The sequence below is a fragment of the Opisthorchis viverrini genome, assembly GCF_000715545.1.
Source record: "Opisthorchis viverrini unplaced genomic scaffold opera_v5_114, whole genome shotgun sequence".
Lineage (NCBI taxonomy): Eukaryota > Metazoa > Platyhelminthes > Trematoda > Opisthorchiida > Opisthorchiidae > Opisthorchis > Opisthorchis viverrini.
Window position 1 is genome coordinate 1,421,840 of NW_008751769.1, and position 16,514 is coordinate 1,438,353.

The window sequence follows — 16,514 nt, forward strand, 5'->3', positions numbered from 1 at the left end:
TTTTGAGTCAGAGGCTAGGGTCAGGGTCCCCGAACAAAACCCCACACTCTCCCACTGCCTCGTGGGTCAGGCTTTTGATTCAGAGGTTAGGGTCAGGGTTCCCGAACAAAACCCTACGTCATCCCACTGCCTTGTGGGTCAGACTTTTGAGTCGAAGGCTCAAGGTGAGATACCTCAACCAAACCCCCTTCCTCGACCTGAGCGACCGGGAAGTATCATTTGCCCGCGCAGTTCAGCGTCCACCGATGTCCCTCCGCAACCCCTTCCCACTGCACAAGCAAACGTCGCTGGGCCATTTGACTGTCAGTCATCTGACCGAAGGGCCTTATGCTCCACGCTGCATACAAACCTGAAACAAAATAACACCTTTCTAAATCCACGAGATCCTTTCTAAATAGAAGCTTTTGACGTCCGTACTCTATGTCAAATTGGCAAACAGGCTATGCTAGCTGAAACCTTGTACTCCCTTAAAATTGATGTATGCTGTGTCTTCGAAACACGCATACAAGACCCGAGCGTGGTTCTGCATCTCAGAACGCCAAGGATGAACTCAACTCTTTCACATTTCTCCCTCCGTGTGTCTGGTGACCCAGAAGCGATGACTCGTGGAATATATGGCGTAGGAGTTGCACTCAGCCCCAGAGCTGAACGCGCTTTGCTGGATTGGATCCCAGTGAACAGTCGTCTCTGCGCCGTCCGGTTATCCAGTTCAAGCAAGCTCAATGCCTCGCGGCATAAAGAGCGGTGCCTGTTCGTCGTGTCGGCTTATGCCCCAACGGACTGCAGTTCTGATGCGGAGAAGGATACTTTCTACCGAGAGCTATCCGGGCTCATTCGTCAGGCAAAAAGCACTGACATTGTGATCCTTGCAGAGATGTTACTGCACCCCACATTATAATACGTCTCCACTGCAGGCTTCCGTACGTACCAATGTCATCTATCCTAAGGATCAAGACATAATGTAACCGAACACAATTAATATTATTACCTATTACAGTCGGTCTCGTCCCCAGTTAAATTTCGTACGTGAGGACACCAGACTTTTCATTTCCATCGTTACTGCGCACCTTCGGGTGAATGTCACTGAGCTCCAACTTTACTGTGTGATAGCTTACAGCAACCTCCCACGCACGACTCGATATCTTTCACTTTACTGCCATTGCACTTGACGTATCTGAACCATCACAGCTGAACCCCATATCCATTGGACACTCCATATCGCCTAGCCACCTCAGTCTCTTTGTTTGCTAAGTTTCGAAATTCGTTTGTCGAGGCATCAACGACTTAGTCCATGTATATACTCGACAAGGTGAATTTTGACTGAGAGGCTCAATTCCTGTTACTTGAAGTGGCTGTGTCATATCGGAAACTCCAAGGAACTTTCCTACACCCTATGCCATTTTTCTCACGTTTATTGGAGGCCTAACAAGTTTAGTGTGATCGGATTGGTCTGACCTTTTACTCTTCAGTTTGTACCATTTTGGTTTGTCCTATGTTAATCGTGGTTTTCTTGGGACTCTACGAATACTTGGTTTGGTCAAACAAGTTCGACAGCACTGACCACTCTTTCGTCGTGTCACCCGAACTTTGATCATTTGATCGTTCCCTCTCTGGAACAACTTTATTCATTTGTCAGCTGATCACTGTGTTTTGCCCCGCTTTATCTGTCAACTATTGTAGAACAGACCTTATTCTGTATCCCACTGATGTTTTCTAAACGTTCACGCTACATGCCATGCGATATGTGAGCTCCATTTTTTTAGCAACAAACCACGTAATAGTACTTTGATGAGGACATGGTCGAAAAACCCTCATCGTTTTTATTTATGATGGATTCGGTGACGCCACAATTCTTTTGCTGTGGCACACATGGATCTTGTGCGTGTTTGTTGTGAAGGTTCTAAACGTAAACGAAACTCAAACATTCCAACCTTTCCCACATGATTTTCACGAGCGTCCCAAAAATAACTTATCACTTCGTTCAAAACTATGTTATCCCTCCGTGTCTGTCATCATAGGTATTTCACGTGACCAGGCAGCTGATCTATCCATGTGTATTGTACGATGGTACGACAATGCTAGTGTACTTGTCATCTTCCCTTTCCCGAAACTGTCCGTTCGCTCTGTATTGGCAGCCTTGCCGAAATGAATGTCAGCTACAGCCGCCAATTTTAAATTTACGTACCACCATCAATATCGTCAGTTTTCGCGCAGTAACTCTAGTGCCCATATCGCAATGGTTACCTCATGTGTCTCCGTCCTTTCGTATTCCTCAGTAAGTTGTCCGCACTATGTTAGTGAATGAATGATAGCCTTGTGGAAAAATAAGTTGGTACATATATCTTTCTCTGTCATAGTATTGATTTACGAGTGCTGTGTTGTTCCACTCAATCCCCAGTGACATTCTCGTTTGTCATTTTTATGGCTTTAGATACAACAGGAAAAAATAGATTTGCAGAAAGGCTTACTGTACTTCGAACAACTTCATGGTCGCCCTCAAAATCCGGAGTCAAAACGTATTATGCGTCCCTTTTACGAACGCTATCGTCAAGTTAAACGGCTTTTACGTGCCATTGAAAAGGAAAATGTAATGAAAGAAAATGTGTCTTCCGATCCTGATGGAAACATCCATGATTCCGTCGATAATATCCCAAAACTAGATTTTGTTCAACGGGATACTTCAATCCCGGATCACATGGATCCTGCTGCTGTGCATGTGCAATGTGACTCAGCACTTGACAATCTGTGTTCGGTTGTCTCCATTCACTGCGATACTAGCCCCATGTTACATTTACCGGAACACGAGTTTAATCCTGGGGAAACTAATAATCCAACCAGATTGTCTGCTGAGAATGCCTGTGATTTCCGGTTGGAACCCCCCAGCGGATCGTTTTATCAACGGTAAGTTTGTTGTTAGGTTATCTCGTTCCGTTCACCCTACAGAGCGCTCTTATCTTGGTAGAAGTAATGGACATTTCGTTACGGCAACCTTAGGATGCCTTGCTAGTGTGGGATCACTATGAAATGCATGGGCTTAAATACTGCTGGTATGGCCAGATTAAAATGGATTTAGTTGTGGCCAACAAGCCTTGCTCTCGTTTGAATCAATCCCGAAACTGATCTCTCGTGAACTGCCAGTCATCTGAATTTCATATCTGCAAGCCCCCACCAAGTACGTAAACAAGTATTTTTATGCTCCTCTTTGTCAGTTGTACCATGTGTGGACTCATTTGAACCAGAATTTCTTTACGACCAACTGGCCGGGTGCTCGGATGCAGTTGAATGAAAGTCCTGTATGTCTCAAATTACTCCCTGATGCTTGTCTATACAACCCGTGTTTGCAAGTTAACCAGAAGCTTAATCACTGAAGATTTTAACTGGGACCGTGTGAGGGGAAAGCGATTTGTGGTGAATACTACAGAAGCCACTCAATTTTGTTTCACCCTTTTATCATTTCACTTATCATCCTAATAGACCATAACCTTCCCTTTCTACCTATCAGTATCTACTACTCAAATTTAACTCAAATTAGCACAGCTGTACGCTTGGTTCGACACAGTGGAACCCAGATGTAATTTCTAACTGCGCCGATTTTTCCCACTATAGTGCTTACTACGTGGAATAATTTGTGGGACTGGCCGTTTTCCGTAACATCATTTCCCATGAATATTTTGGCCTCTAAAAGAAATCCGGTTAACGTGAGACTCAGTTAACTGAAGCGCAACCAAGGTTTTTATTGGGTGGACACAAGCACGCATATTGCGTGCAACTGTAAACTCGTTTAACTGATGGGTGCTCTAGCAACCGAGCTATACTGAACACTACCCCACGTTGTGCATGTACACTTCAGTTCACATTTGTTCAACTACAGCAGTGCAAACTACTCACCAAGTACTCCAAACGAGAACGTTACTGACTCGGGCAGAACCATTACGATCATCTCAAAAAAGTTGAGTGTTTCATCGCTCACCTTTCGTATGGCGGGCATCTTTTGCACTGGTGCATAAATGATAGTTCCGATACCCACGGGTGATCGCCACATCTCTGGTTTACTAAACTTGGAATTTTTACATTTAACAACTGTAATCTAATACTTGTGTGGGCTTTCCATGTGGCTCCTGTTCCTGTGCTGATGCACCATCAGATGGGTTGCAGGTCCACTTGTTTTTTCTCATATATTTTATATTGTCAGTCCCACCCCTTCTCCAAGACGTTCCGTTCGCCCCCCTCCCCCCCCCCTCCGAGCGACAATACTTCACCAGCCCAACAATCGAATTCATTTCGTCTCAGCGGGAGCGCTTTCTCCTTAGGCATAATGAAGTGCACCTTACGAAAAAACCTCATGATCCCCCAAGTTTTTCATCACAACTGCACTGATAATGAACAGAATCGAAACGCTTAATTGACAGGCAATGAGTGACGATGGAAACGAACTCCATAAATAACCGTTGAAGAATCTGAACTAAAGACGCCAAAAGTAGAAGGCAGTCACGATTAAATCTTCCGTTACGAATTCCAGTCATCTGAATTTTCCTCTGAACACAGGAAGGCACATAGGACCATTTACAGTGCTTTTTCGGTGGCATGTTTTCTCCAGTGCCACCACGTTTAACCAACTGTCACTCCGATAAAGTCTTGTCGGTTCACCCTTAAAACGAATAGTTTTTGGGTTAGTATTTGTGAACGTTTCATACATCGATTAACATAAGCATGAACTCACTGGTCTCTCCTTCGCTTCCTGCGTCCTTTTGATTCGAATGCATATCTGCATCAGTCGCTGTACTGCTGTCGTTGGCGTTGACATTGCAATTCATATATGAGACTTTCTACCTGTTGCGGACAGTGCGCCTACGCCTCTCCTCTTAGGCCAGACGATCGTTGCTCTCGCTTCGATCGATTATCCAACCCTCTACTTTTATTGCTCTGGTGATGAAAACGTGTGGGTTGTGTTTGCGAGTTTTATAGTGAAATCACGCATGGTGAAAATGTTTATATTGCTTGGATTCACACCCAACGCCGTACGAGATGTGCTATACAGGTTCCCATCTTACCAGAATGCCAAAAGACTGGATATCCCCACAACATTGTACTGGGTAATCGTATTGCTGTAACTTGCTCCAAAAAAATAGCGCAACCTTTTTCCTCATTGTGGTGTTGAATCTCATCATACTTGAAGCAAATACTGTTTTTGCCACTGGGTTGATAAACACAATTCAACGTTCAGTGTGGTTCATGCAACCAGAATAGGTTGACAGTGATTGCTTGCAAGCAGTCCGCAATGTTACCTTAGCCAAGTCCCATTTTCTTCCTTATCAATAAGCAGATTTCTTTGACCTTCTGGCTGCGGTAGGAAATGATTCAACATTAGCTCCCCAAAGTAAGCTTCTCAACGGATGAAAATATCATTGTGCGGTTGTTCCCCGATAAGGTTTGATAATTTAGAACGAACTGTGTTCAGTCGTGAACAAGTACCAAACATAGCCTTTAGTGAGGTACGAAATTTTTTTGTTTCCTGTGTTCATGGACAAGACGACGATTGTTCCAATGAGAGTCATGGGAGTGTCCGTCTACAAAATGTCATACCAGAAATGTACGAGTATACATGGATGAATCAGGAATTAGGACAATTGTAGCGCATTGTTGTGCCTCTGGTCAGTGTTCTCGGAATGTAACGAAAAGTTCTGTTTTTCTGCGAAGAGAGTTAGATTTATTCAAGTAGTGTGATTCCAAATTTACGTGTGTTTCTACCGGCTCCTGAGGATGCCATGAATTTTCATGCGTATCTCAAGACGTTTCACCCATTCCATACTCAGAATAAACGAATCAGGGTGACCCGACGTTCACAAGATTTGAGGCGGGAACTACTATTCAGGTCGCAGACACTGGTGAAGCCGGTCGTATAAATCACCCAGTATTCCAGTGTAAAGAGAACAGAGGACGTAGAACTCGTGAGTACATTCAAGCTGGCTGTCATTCAGTCGAGTAGTCACTCGGCTATATGCAGTTTTCAATGAAAAGAGCAGACCAAAGGACGTGATTTGGCTTGGGAGTGTGCGTGGCCCAAATTAACCAAAATCTTCCGCTAACCAAATTATCGTAGCATTCATTGCCAACCCACAAAGACCAACAAAACGGCCGATCAACACCAGAGAAGTTTTGTCAACTGAATTGCTCCGAACCAGAAAACCAAGATGCCTAACCCCATCAAGCTAATACTAAATCCCTCAACTCATCGTTCACAGAGATGGCCACCTACAGTAAGCAACGCGAACGTTCAGCCGATTTAGTGTGTCAGCCGAAAGTGATCTTACCGGTTTCTTATCCGTCTGTCTTCGAATTCGGTCAGCATAGCAGCTTGCTCAGTTAGTGAAACTTTTGTGTCAAAAGCGGGACGTTTCTCGCTAATCGTTTCTCAGATCTTTGTTAAAGTGGGCTGGGATATCCTACCAGAGAAGTTTCGAAAAGAGTTGGCGGATTTGTTGCTGGACCTTGTTGGGACAGCTCAACAACGCAAGGCAATGGTTCATATTTGTCAGCTGATGAGGATCTGATCTCTGTTTCATAAGGTAGAGCTAGTGAACTGATCAACCCACAATCCTTGGCCCAAGCTAGTTGAGGACCTGCGGGACATATAAGCACGCTAAATCCCATATTTTTCGATATCGGTGTGCGCACAATGTACAAACCTGAGAGGGTCTCTAACCTTAGACTGTGGTGGCTGACCGCTGTTAAATGGGAAGAGAAAACCTTCGGTCAAAATATCTTTCGCTAAATTCAGCGATGTATTCTTCAAGCGAAGTGATGAATTTGTCCTCAACAAACTGTCCTCAACAAACTGACACACTTCTGTGATTTCCTAGCGGCCATTTTCCATAAATTTCCCATTTAACTTTTTACAGTGGATTCAATTCACGTGGTTAGAGCGCGAATCTACTGACCGGATGGTCCGTGGTTCGAACCCGATCTCTGCCACTCGACTTCCCCTGTCTGGGCTTGGGCAACTTGACAGTATCCCAACCCTCGTGCTGCTGTAAATTTTGAAATACATTACTTATCCATTAATCACCTTCGAAATAGTTCCATTCCACCCGCTATGTGTCAAACTCTGGTGGTCCCATAATTCCGTCTCATAAGTATGTTTCACTGCACAGTATATCCTCGTTTTATTGTCATCCGTTTAAAAAGCCCTTCGTAATCTGGTGGTTGCGGCAAACGATTTTGTTGTTGTTTTCCTTACTGGGTTTGCATCCGTCGCACCACTTGCCAGCTTCAGTCAATGACTAGGTGTGTACTGACACGCCATGCAGATACTCTGACCACCGAGCAGATCGACTTACCACACTTGCTCTTTTAGCCATGCCCGTTTAGAAGTACTCCTTAAGTCTGTGTAGTATCTCCTGCATTGACGTACTTAGATATGGGGATCAGACTTTGTCCTGTCTGTACAACCCGAAAACGTACGTGTAAGTCTTAATCATCGTTGCATCACCGATAGCGTAAAAGTAATATGATAGGTTCGTTATGAGGGTACACCAACTCCATCTGCATATTATTTGGAAATTACTCATCCCGGCCGAACTGGCTGGTGGTGTAGATAGACTTGATGACTAGCAAGTTTCCCATTAAGGGCAACTTCCGACCTTTAACTACAATGGCATTTCTGACTCATTGCAGAATCTAACTAGCCCACTGCACGAGCGTATGTGATGCCCTACAAGGTTGCTTTATTTCTCTGGACAATATGTGTATTGTTTTCCCCACTGATTGCCAAGGTAACTCTGATTAAGACCGCCTAGAACGCAGCGAACGGACTGCACAACCCCGTTGATGTGGAAAGAAACTTTGTCACACTTTAGCTGTTTCGTTTTACTGCTTAGGATTTATAACTCAGACCTAGCTGTAAATCAGAAATTCCCCCAAACCAAACGAATGTGTCCAAGGAATATTGCACTGATTCGTGATCAGTAAAATAAAAGTTATGTCCAGTGAGTGCCTTTTATAAAATACGGCATCAGACTCCTTCGACGCTCTCGTATTTCAAAGTTTCCCACTTCGCAATAATGTCACTTTCGCTCATTGCCGTCCTCTTTCAGAAGGCAAAGATAGCTTTATAACGAGGGTGGATTTTTTTAATTACCATCGTAAAGTAAATTTCTGTGTACCATGTGGGCGCACACTCTTGGACCGGGAATTTTTTGCCGTGCTGGTTTTCACACACGTGCAGATGGAAGATTTGCCGTATAATGTCAACATTTCTTCCACTCTCTCCAACGCGGGATGTAAACGGAGAGAATTATGTGTGAGGGGTTAGCAACGAAGTTGAACAGACAGACAAATGCCTGTGAAATTTGATGTCTTCTGACCGTAACCACAGCAACCAGTTGCGTTGCTGCACGGCCATTTGGGTACACAGAATCAGTTGACAAGGTCTGATCAATATAGCTCAACCGGTTAACAAAATGTTGGATGGTAACAGAACTGGAGATCAAGATATCGGACCGATTCAGTGATCAGTTTGCAAGGGATGCACAGTATTCAACAACGCAATTTCGCAGATCTTTTGGTGACGCTGCACGCTTATGGTGTGGCGCGTGTTCTGCTGCATGTTCCAATGGGCGTCGACCTGCTCTGCTGATATGCGTATCTCCGCATCTGGTAAAGGACTGGTAGATTGCGTGTAGATATGATAGACTACCCACACGCCCGTTGAGAACGATTTACCTTTTAATGTGGATAATCTGCAGTTGAACCGCATTGTAAGCTGGCTTCAATCGCTAGTCCATTACTCCTGGACAGCAGAAAGGGCTAGACATCTACGATTTGTAATGGCTTGAGTCACCGTTCCGAAAGGGCGTGGGTCTCGGGGTGAACTTGTGACGTGGTAAAACAACAATGTGAAATCTCATAGAGCCGGCTCGACGCGTACGAACTGGCGGTGGACTTTATTCGGTCGAGGTTGCAGGCAATTCGCGATGTTGTCGTGTGATGCTCGTGGTTGTGGGGTAAACAAGATAATAGACAGTCTATGTGGATGTACTAATAAAATTAGTTCCAGGGCTAAGTAGACAGGAGGGTAGCCGCTACAGATTCTCGCAATATGACTGTTTGCTTTACTGCGGCGCTATGAATTTCAAAGAACTAGTCTGCTGCAAATGCGTTGCCCATTAAAACGAAAGTTTAGGATTAGTTCCAGGCTAAGTAGACAGGAGGGTAGCCGCTACAGATTCTCGCAATATGACTGTTTGCTTTACTGCGGCGCTATGAATTTCAAAGAACTAGTCTGCTGCAAATGCGTTGCCCATTAAAACGAAAGTTTAGGTAGTCTGCCTTCGCGTGTCATTGATACGAAACAGAAAACAATGTTCGTTTTAATGGTTCTCCGACGTGCTACAGATATATCCTCCCTACTATGTCCTCTGCAGTAGTCTACAGTAAGAGTTTCTTTCAGTAAAGGTCGACAGGAATTAATTGCATTGGTCCTTCTACCTCCACACTCAGAGTGTTTCTGAATTCTGCTAGCCAGAATGAATATGGTGCCTTTTTTAACCGAGAGGTTTTTAAGTAAAGGCGTTGATGTTATCCTCGTGTCTTCCCTTTCATCTAACCATTCGTCGCTTTTCTTTGTTCACGACCCATTTCCACGACGTATACCTTAGTGTAAAGCTAAAATAATCCTCAGGTGTGGAGGGCCGCCGATAGACTGCTATTGTGCAAGCCCACGCCTCAAATATACTGGACCTCATCGCAAATGGTGGTTGAGTACCTCTGCAATGCAATGAGCTATACTGAGTGTTGCACTTTGATAACCCCAGAGTTTCTTATACCAGACTGGTCAGTTAATATAGCTCTGACGAAGGCAATTTCCTTGTTCTCAATGTTGGGACTAGAGCAAACACGGCGATTTTTTCCGTAAAAAAGATGTGCTACTGCAGTAATGTCCCGTTACACTCCCCTGCATTTCGGTCACTCTGTTGAGCCGAAGGTTTTAGTTGAAGGACCTAATCGTTTTCCTGACTAGGTATAATCGTCCTGACGGTATCTCATCCTACCAACCGTGAATGTCACAAGCGTATCATAACACGTCGACCGTAGAGTGGTGTCGTCAGTCGGATCGCCTTAATTGCTGCATTCAGCACGGCGGGTAAAAGAAAACCTGCTACTGCTAATGTCTCCGTTCTTACACTTTCACATATTCCCTCTTCCGTCCTACGCCACCCAAATCTGAATACTTAGCCCACCGATCCAAGGACTAGGACTGATAGCTTTATTCGCCATGCATCACACTCAGCTGCGTCTCCTGTGCATCCAGCTGCAGCAGGGGTCTCAAAACACTTCGGACTCTGTTTTCAAACCCCGAAAGCTGGTCTACTCAGTTGCCTCCAATGTTCGCACACTGAGGATAACAAGCAGCTATTGCTCGTACCTGGACACAGGACACAAGTACTGTAGATAAACTGACTGTCCTCTAGCTCTCTTCTAGCTTCCGGCTGGGCACCTCTGGTAATGCGGAGGCCGCCGCAGCAGGAGATACGCAGAAAATATTCAGCACCGTCAACGGTAGTGGCTTTACCATGTTCTACACATGCCGAAACGAGTGTTAGTCCCCGTTCCTCCTTAGGAGTGGCGCAAGCCATGAGATGGACTACGTATGACTTGGTAGAATGGCGTACAAGAGATGACGGAGAGTTTGGAGGCTGTTGGTGCAGTCTGTCTTCCATAATTGGGTCTCTGTGACCCCCCCCCCCACGCAAGGCTAAAAACATTGCAAGAAATGGCGTCCAGCCGAGTTCATCAGAGTTCACGTTATCAGTTTCTTTCCGGATTGACTGAGCACTTGCAGGTATAGACTCCTTGGACTGTCTATGTCAAATACGCCTTTTTTTACAAAATGTCCGTGAACCACTGGTATGCATTGTGGAACCAAACCAAGGTGCTACGTAGTGGCAATGGTAACAGAAGCCATAATGATAAAGTAGTGGTTACTGGTTGGAACAGCCGCCTAGGAGGAAGTTGACTTTGAGTTTGAAGAATACGTGCCACTCATCTTGAGGTAACCTACCCTCTAGCTATCTCCACTTTGCGCGCCACCCCATTTCACGCGATGCCGCCCCTGTCATCTTGCAAACAATAGAAGCTGTTGTTGCTTCAGCCACTAGCCATTGTTTGATGAACTGTTTGAATAATTTGGCGGCTGATGTGACAAAAGTTGTGATTGCGCTCACTATTACGTTCACTTCTGAGCGTCCTCGGTACGCTAGATGGGAGAGGCAGAGAACATTCGATTTGATACATTTTACCATGTGTTCCTAATTTTCCTCTTCAGGGTTTTTCATGTGTAAACTTCAGCGTTACATCCCGTTACATCCCTTTGAAAGGTTTTCATCACCAGTCTTCGTTTTTCTATCACCGATATCCCTCCCTTTAGGTCCATCGTGAATTCGTTTGTGAGTGTCGCGGAAGGTGATTTGCAAGCGGAAAACGAAAGACTCATCAAAAGAAAACACGAACTACAACGCGAACTGAGAGCCTTTGAAAAATCTGTTAGTAGCGTCACTGGTATGTATTCATATCGTATGCAGTCTGGCGTGACATGGTGAAAACTAAATCTATCTTTACGCAGCTGCTGGTGACGCTAACTAAATGTGATTGTCTTCAAAACAGACTGCTTCCGCATTTGCTTGCCACTTTTTCTATAGCAACTGGTCGGACGTGTTATTTGTCACCCATTGAATGATCCTTGCTAAAGAGGCGTCCCATCCTCCTGGCTTAAACTTATTGCACACCTTAGTGGACTTGGTTGCCGGATAGCAGGCGGGAATTTTAACAGTGCCGCATTAGAGCGGATACGCCAAACAAAAACACATCCCAGCCAAAGTGCACACACAATCACGCCCCTACGTACATAAACCTAACACACATGCTTTTCGAATCTGACTGATCTCAGGAACACAGCAGTCGAACGACATGACACCGGCCCCAAATAACACAGCTTTTTCCCGGAACATCGGACTATAACATCTCAGTCAATCGTGCTCTATTTTGAATCAAAACTTCCAATATTCTTGGTATCTCACGCCCAGGGCCCCTGTGCTCAATTAAGTGTATACTCGGCAATTAAGACATTAATCGCATGCTCTGTTGGCCACAATCTTTTAAATTCATGGAACAAAATTTTCACATCTTGTCGGGCTGACTCACTTGTCCACTCCAGGAATGACACTTACTATTTGCCCGACCTCTCTTCCCGCTACCAATATGGTACAAGAAACTTTTACTGAGGTTAGGCTTCACAGTAGCTATATTCACCGCAACGCTCGATCCATGTGAGGGTTTTATAGGTCGAATCCCTGTGATTATCTGCGGTTATCTAATCCAACCGCCAACTAAGTATATGTCAGTGGTACAAAACGGTGTCATCGATTGATGTAGAAAGCATTTCACTCTGGCATAAAATAACGCCTACTGTTCCTTTATAAGTAGTATGAAAGAATTCACCGAATTTCAGTGACATCTTTTGTGACGTACTTTGGTTTCACCGGTAAATTTAGCCAGTGGATTGCAATTGGTGTCTTTAGCCTTTTGGGCTAAAGGAATAAAACTCATTGGTGACAAATTTCTATCGTAGTATTTAATATAATAAGTTCTCATATGCAACGCAGTAACAACTAAGACAAGATGGCTCATGTCATAAACGATGGATGCAATTGAAAACCAAATTGATTTGCAAATGAGTTCACGTGTCCAAACAAGATGGTTCACACTGCATGCTATAGCATGCCCCGTGATAACTCGCTAAACCATTATTTAGTCGCTCCAACCTAGCCGCGACACGCTATCTACAATACTATAGAGGATTTCGTTGCAAGGTGGATGTTCGTTTTGAATGACAGGTCTTAATACACTGCTGGTTGCTTTGTTCACGTCCGACTGAATAGTCCACTGCCAGACCTGTTCATACGTTCATGTGACTCCTCAAACCTCTTGTAAGTCGTATTCTTTGCTCTTCTTGTTCCTTTGCTTGTGTCAAACCCAACCCATTTTCTTGGAGGTATGTTTTAGATGAAACATTTCTGTATTAGCGAAATGTTCAAATATCCTGCTGAAGTGTGTTTTATCAGATGAAGCTTGCCGTAGTTGTTTTCCCATTTCGTTAGCTTGATTGATTATGCCATGTTACCTTATATAGTGTCCTGGTTTATCCTGCAGGACGTCCTCCTACCAAAGCGGAACGTGCGCCGATGAGGGAAAAATATCACGAATATCGCAGTTTAAAGCAAAATCTCCAGCTTCTTTCGGAACGCCTACATCCAACCCCGTTAGGATGAAAGTAACGCAGTAAAGATAAACTCACGACGGGCTGAATCCTTCTGAAAAAGATTCCAGAAGATTTTCGGACGTCACTCGTTTGATAGTCACTTTGGAATCAAAAGTATGACGATCCATGTGAATATCTATCACTTTTTCGGACATACAATCTGCTGGCTCCCAAAGGCTGGAAATGTATAGACTGTTGCCTAGCTGTGGAACACAGCGCCGTTGCATTTATTTTTGCTACAATGACTTTTTTCTTCCCGATTTTTGTCACACTGTGTGCAGGTTTTTACGGTCTTCAAAGCCCCGATAGTTACGTCACTTGCTTTAGAATAAGCTCTCGTGTGCAAGCGAACTCTTTCATCACTTCCTCCAAATCTCAAGCGCGTTGATTTTTAAGCTTATGACTTTAATATTTTGAAACGTCCAGTCAATGAATCCGTAGCTTTTCTGCGACCTTTTCATTATTTCCATCGTTCAGTTCTTTGTACAGATCAATTTTCTGACGATTCGGCCGCAAGTTGGTTTTAAAAGCATGTAAAAGTGAAACTTCAGGCTTCCCTCCTCTTAGACCCTTGAGATAAAACTATGAACTTATTGTCTACAAATATCCTAGGCTTTTGCTGGAATGCGGTTTGTTTATAACAGAACGCGTTTGTGACGTTGAGGGTTAGATGGAAAGGAGAATAAGGACAACTTTGCCCAGGGAGTTGACAGTTGGTGCTGTGCATGAATCAGCAAAGGAACTAATAAACAGAATTTTCTGGTACACACGTGTATCCATTCGTCTTCAGTTGAATGGGGTTTTCGCTGTGTTATAGATCGTAGTGCTAGTGATGAAGAACGTCCATGTAGCTCAAGTGGCCCTACCAAATTCTGTTATTTTCACAATGGGGGAAGCATTCTGTCGTAATCAAGAGGTTATATTCCCATCATTCTTATTATTACCGTTCTGTATCTCAAGAAACAAAGTTTTGACATCCTTAGATGTGTGTACTAATTTTCATCGAACAGTTAAGCTATCATCTGTGTAGCCTTTTACTTGTCCTAGGGGTTCGCGAGATTGACTAATTGTTGGGCTTGTAGGTACGTCGTACGATTGTGTTGTGCTGACCATAGGTCCCCTCGCTGCCCATTTTTTTCCGTTATAAGGCTTTATTCAGATAAATCGACATATTTTTGGGATTGAAGCACTAGTGCTCTCACCTTATGTCAGTCATGACACTGATGTTGGTTACGCCGTACCCAATCCGCGTCGGAAATTTTTTTTTTCAGTTGCAATTTTTGCAAACCACATGGATACTGATGGGTCACAGGGTGAAGTTGGCCACCCGAATTCAGACGCCGATTCCATTAGGGTTTAACTGGGAATATATTGGTGCTGTTGCGGTAGAATATAATTGCAATGGTTGTGCCACACTCACTTTACCTCTGGTTAGGTAAGGTAAGCTGAGCAGAAATGCCAGATCTAGATGCTCCGAAATAGCTTGTATGCCAGTGCAGCACCGAATTCTTATGGATTTGTGAGTCACAGTCATGAAACCCTCATCTACGGACCTTTTGTTCTTGAATAACTCCAAGTGTGGTTTACCTCACATTATACTCACTCTTGAGATATGACGCTATGGTCCCATGTTTTTTCACTTGTGCTTCCTTTCCTGTAGAGTTTTCGATAACGTTGAAACCTACTTCAAACTGCTAAAGCTCTGTTAGATACTCTGAATTGTGTCTGTATCTCTTACCGGAGATTGAAGTGCACTTTTTGTTCCTCCGGCCTTCGATTTGCACTTTAAAGTCTTCCTCACGATTTATTTCCGCGTTGAAAAACGTGCATCTTGTTTTGCTTTCCGTTGGTGACCACCTTTTCATACGAAAGTTTCCTTGTGGGCAGTTTTTGCATTCAGAAACTGAGCAGGTATTCAGGATGCGACATTGACAAGTTTATGAACAAAATCACGAGTTGTTAAACTCTGTTCTTCCGTTGAGAATAACTAGTACATGTGTAGTGTGCGTGTTCGTCAAGTCTCCAGTTCTCTTAAAACGGCCATATCCAATCAGGTGCCCCCCCACAACGCCCTAAAACAGTTATCCCAGGTAGTGAAGAAATCTTACACATTCCGAAGTATGCTGTATTTCCAAATGGTACATCAGGAAGGATTCCACAAATGCACCAGAAACGTCATCCTTGTGCACGGCTAACCAATTTCAGTGATGCTGTTGCTCTCTGTTTATCATTTGTGCTTGAATGTAGGCAATACAGACGGGCCCCAGGTCCCTATTTCTGTCCCATTTTTTCTTTGCATAAAAATCCTCCATTCTGATAAACTGACACGGTCGTACGGCAGTGCAACACCAGTGTTGCTGGCTTTACTGTAATTGTGATTGTTTTATTCGAATTCATCTTTTCAACGCCACAATTGTTGACATTATGGTCGCTCCGAAAGTAGAGTGGCTTGACTTATTTATAGACTAATACTTCTACAGTATCGGAGCAGGATAATATCATGGTTTTAAAGCAGAATTTGTTGTGTGGGGAGATTGGGTTGTTCTTGCACCAAAACCTTTGGGTTCGGGATGTTCAAAGTGTATCCATGAAAACTTAGACTGGGGTGAGGTCACGCAATGGTGAAAGCGCGACTTCACTGACCGGAAGGCCCGTGGATCGAACCCGACTCTGCATCTCGCCTTCTCCTGTCTAGGCGTGTACATCCTGGTGGTCATCGTGCTTTTTTGGGTGGCATGGCAGCTAGACACCGAAAGGGGGTTAAAGATGAACGTTGCCTGCCTTCCCGGATTTTCGACAATGTTCACATTTGGAAAGGGCATGGTCATCCGACTGTTCGGAGTCGTTTAGCATGTCACCCAAGAAAAGCTCTACTCTGATGGATCTGGTGCTGTCTCAGTCAACCCGTCACCTACGAATCTGTACACGGAGAGCAAGATCGAGTACTTCTGATATACATTTCAGTATGAGAAGTGCTCAAAACATCTATCTCCAAACATTGCGCTGCTCGCGAAGTCCCACCTACTTATCCGGCATGTCTCGGTTTGGAAACTATCTCTACAGGCCCTTTTCGGCCAACTGGTAGTGTGTCTTCTCCAACTTGCTTCACTGATCCACTCGTCTTAGTCGTTTATGCTTAATTACTCTACAGGTATTCCATCTTCTCTTGTTATTCTAGGATTTCTTACCACCTTGTCTA

The 16,514-nt window shown here is 44.2% G+C and overlaps 2 protein-coding genes across 2 annotated transcripts in view; one reads left to right on the forward strand and one right to left on the reverse strand.

Moving 5' to 3' along the window:
• Positions 1–13,542, reverse strand: part of T265_05805 (hypothetical protein) — a gene marked incomplete at both ends in the record, with an annotated part of 16,130 nt that extends 2,588 nt beyond the window's left edge. Inside the window, one exon of the mRNA XM_009170899.1 lies at positions 13,352–13,542. Within this exon, the coding sequence (XP_009169163.1) occupies positions 13,352–13,542 (191 nt within the window). The remainder of the gene's footprint in view (positions 1–13,351) is intronic.
• The window catches only part of T265_05804 (hypothetical protein), a gene marked incomplete at both ends in the record, with an annotated part of 36,507 nt that extends 22,604 nt beyond the window's left edge, over positions 1–13,903 (forward strand). The window contains 3 exons of the mRNA XM_009170898.1: positions 2,432–2,901; positions 11,426–11,556; positions 13,207–13,903. Of these exons, the coding sequence (XP_009169162.1) occupies positions 2,432–2,901; positions 11,426–11,556; positions 13,207–13,325 (720 nt within the window). The remainder of the gene's footprint in view (positions 1–2,431; positions 2,902–11,425; positions 11,557–13,206) is intronic.
• Positions 13,904–16,514: the final 2,611 nt, after the last annotated feature.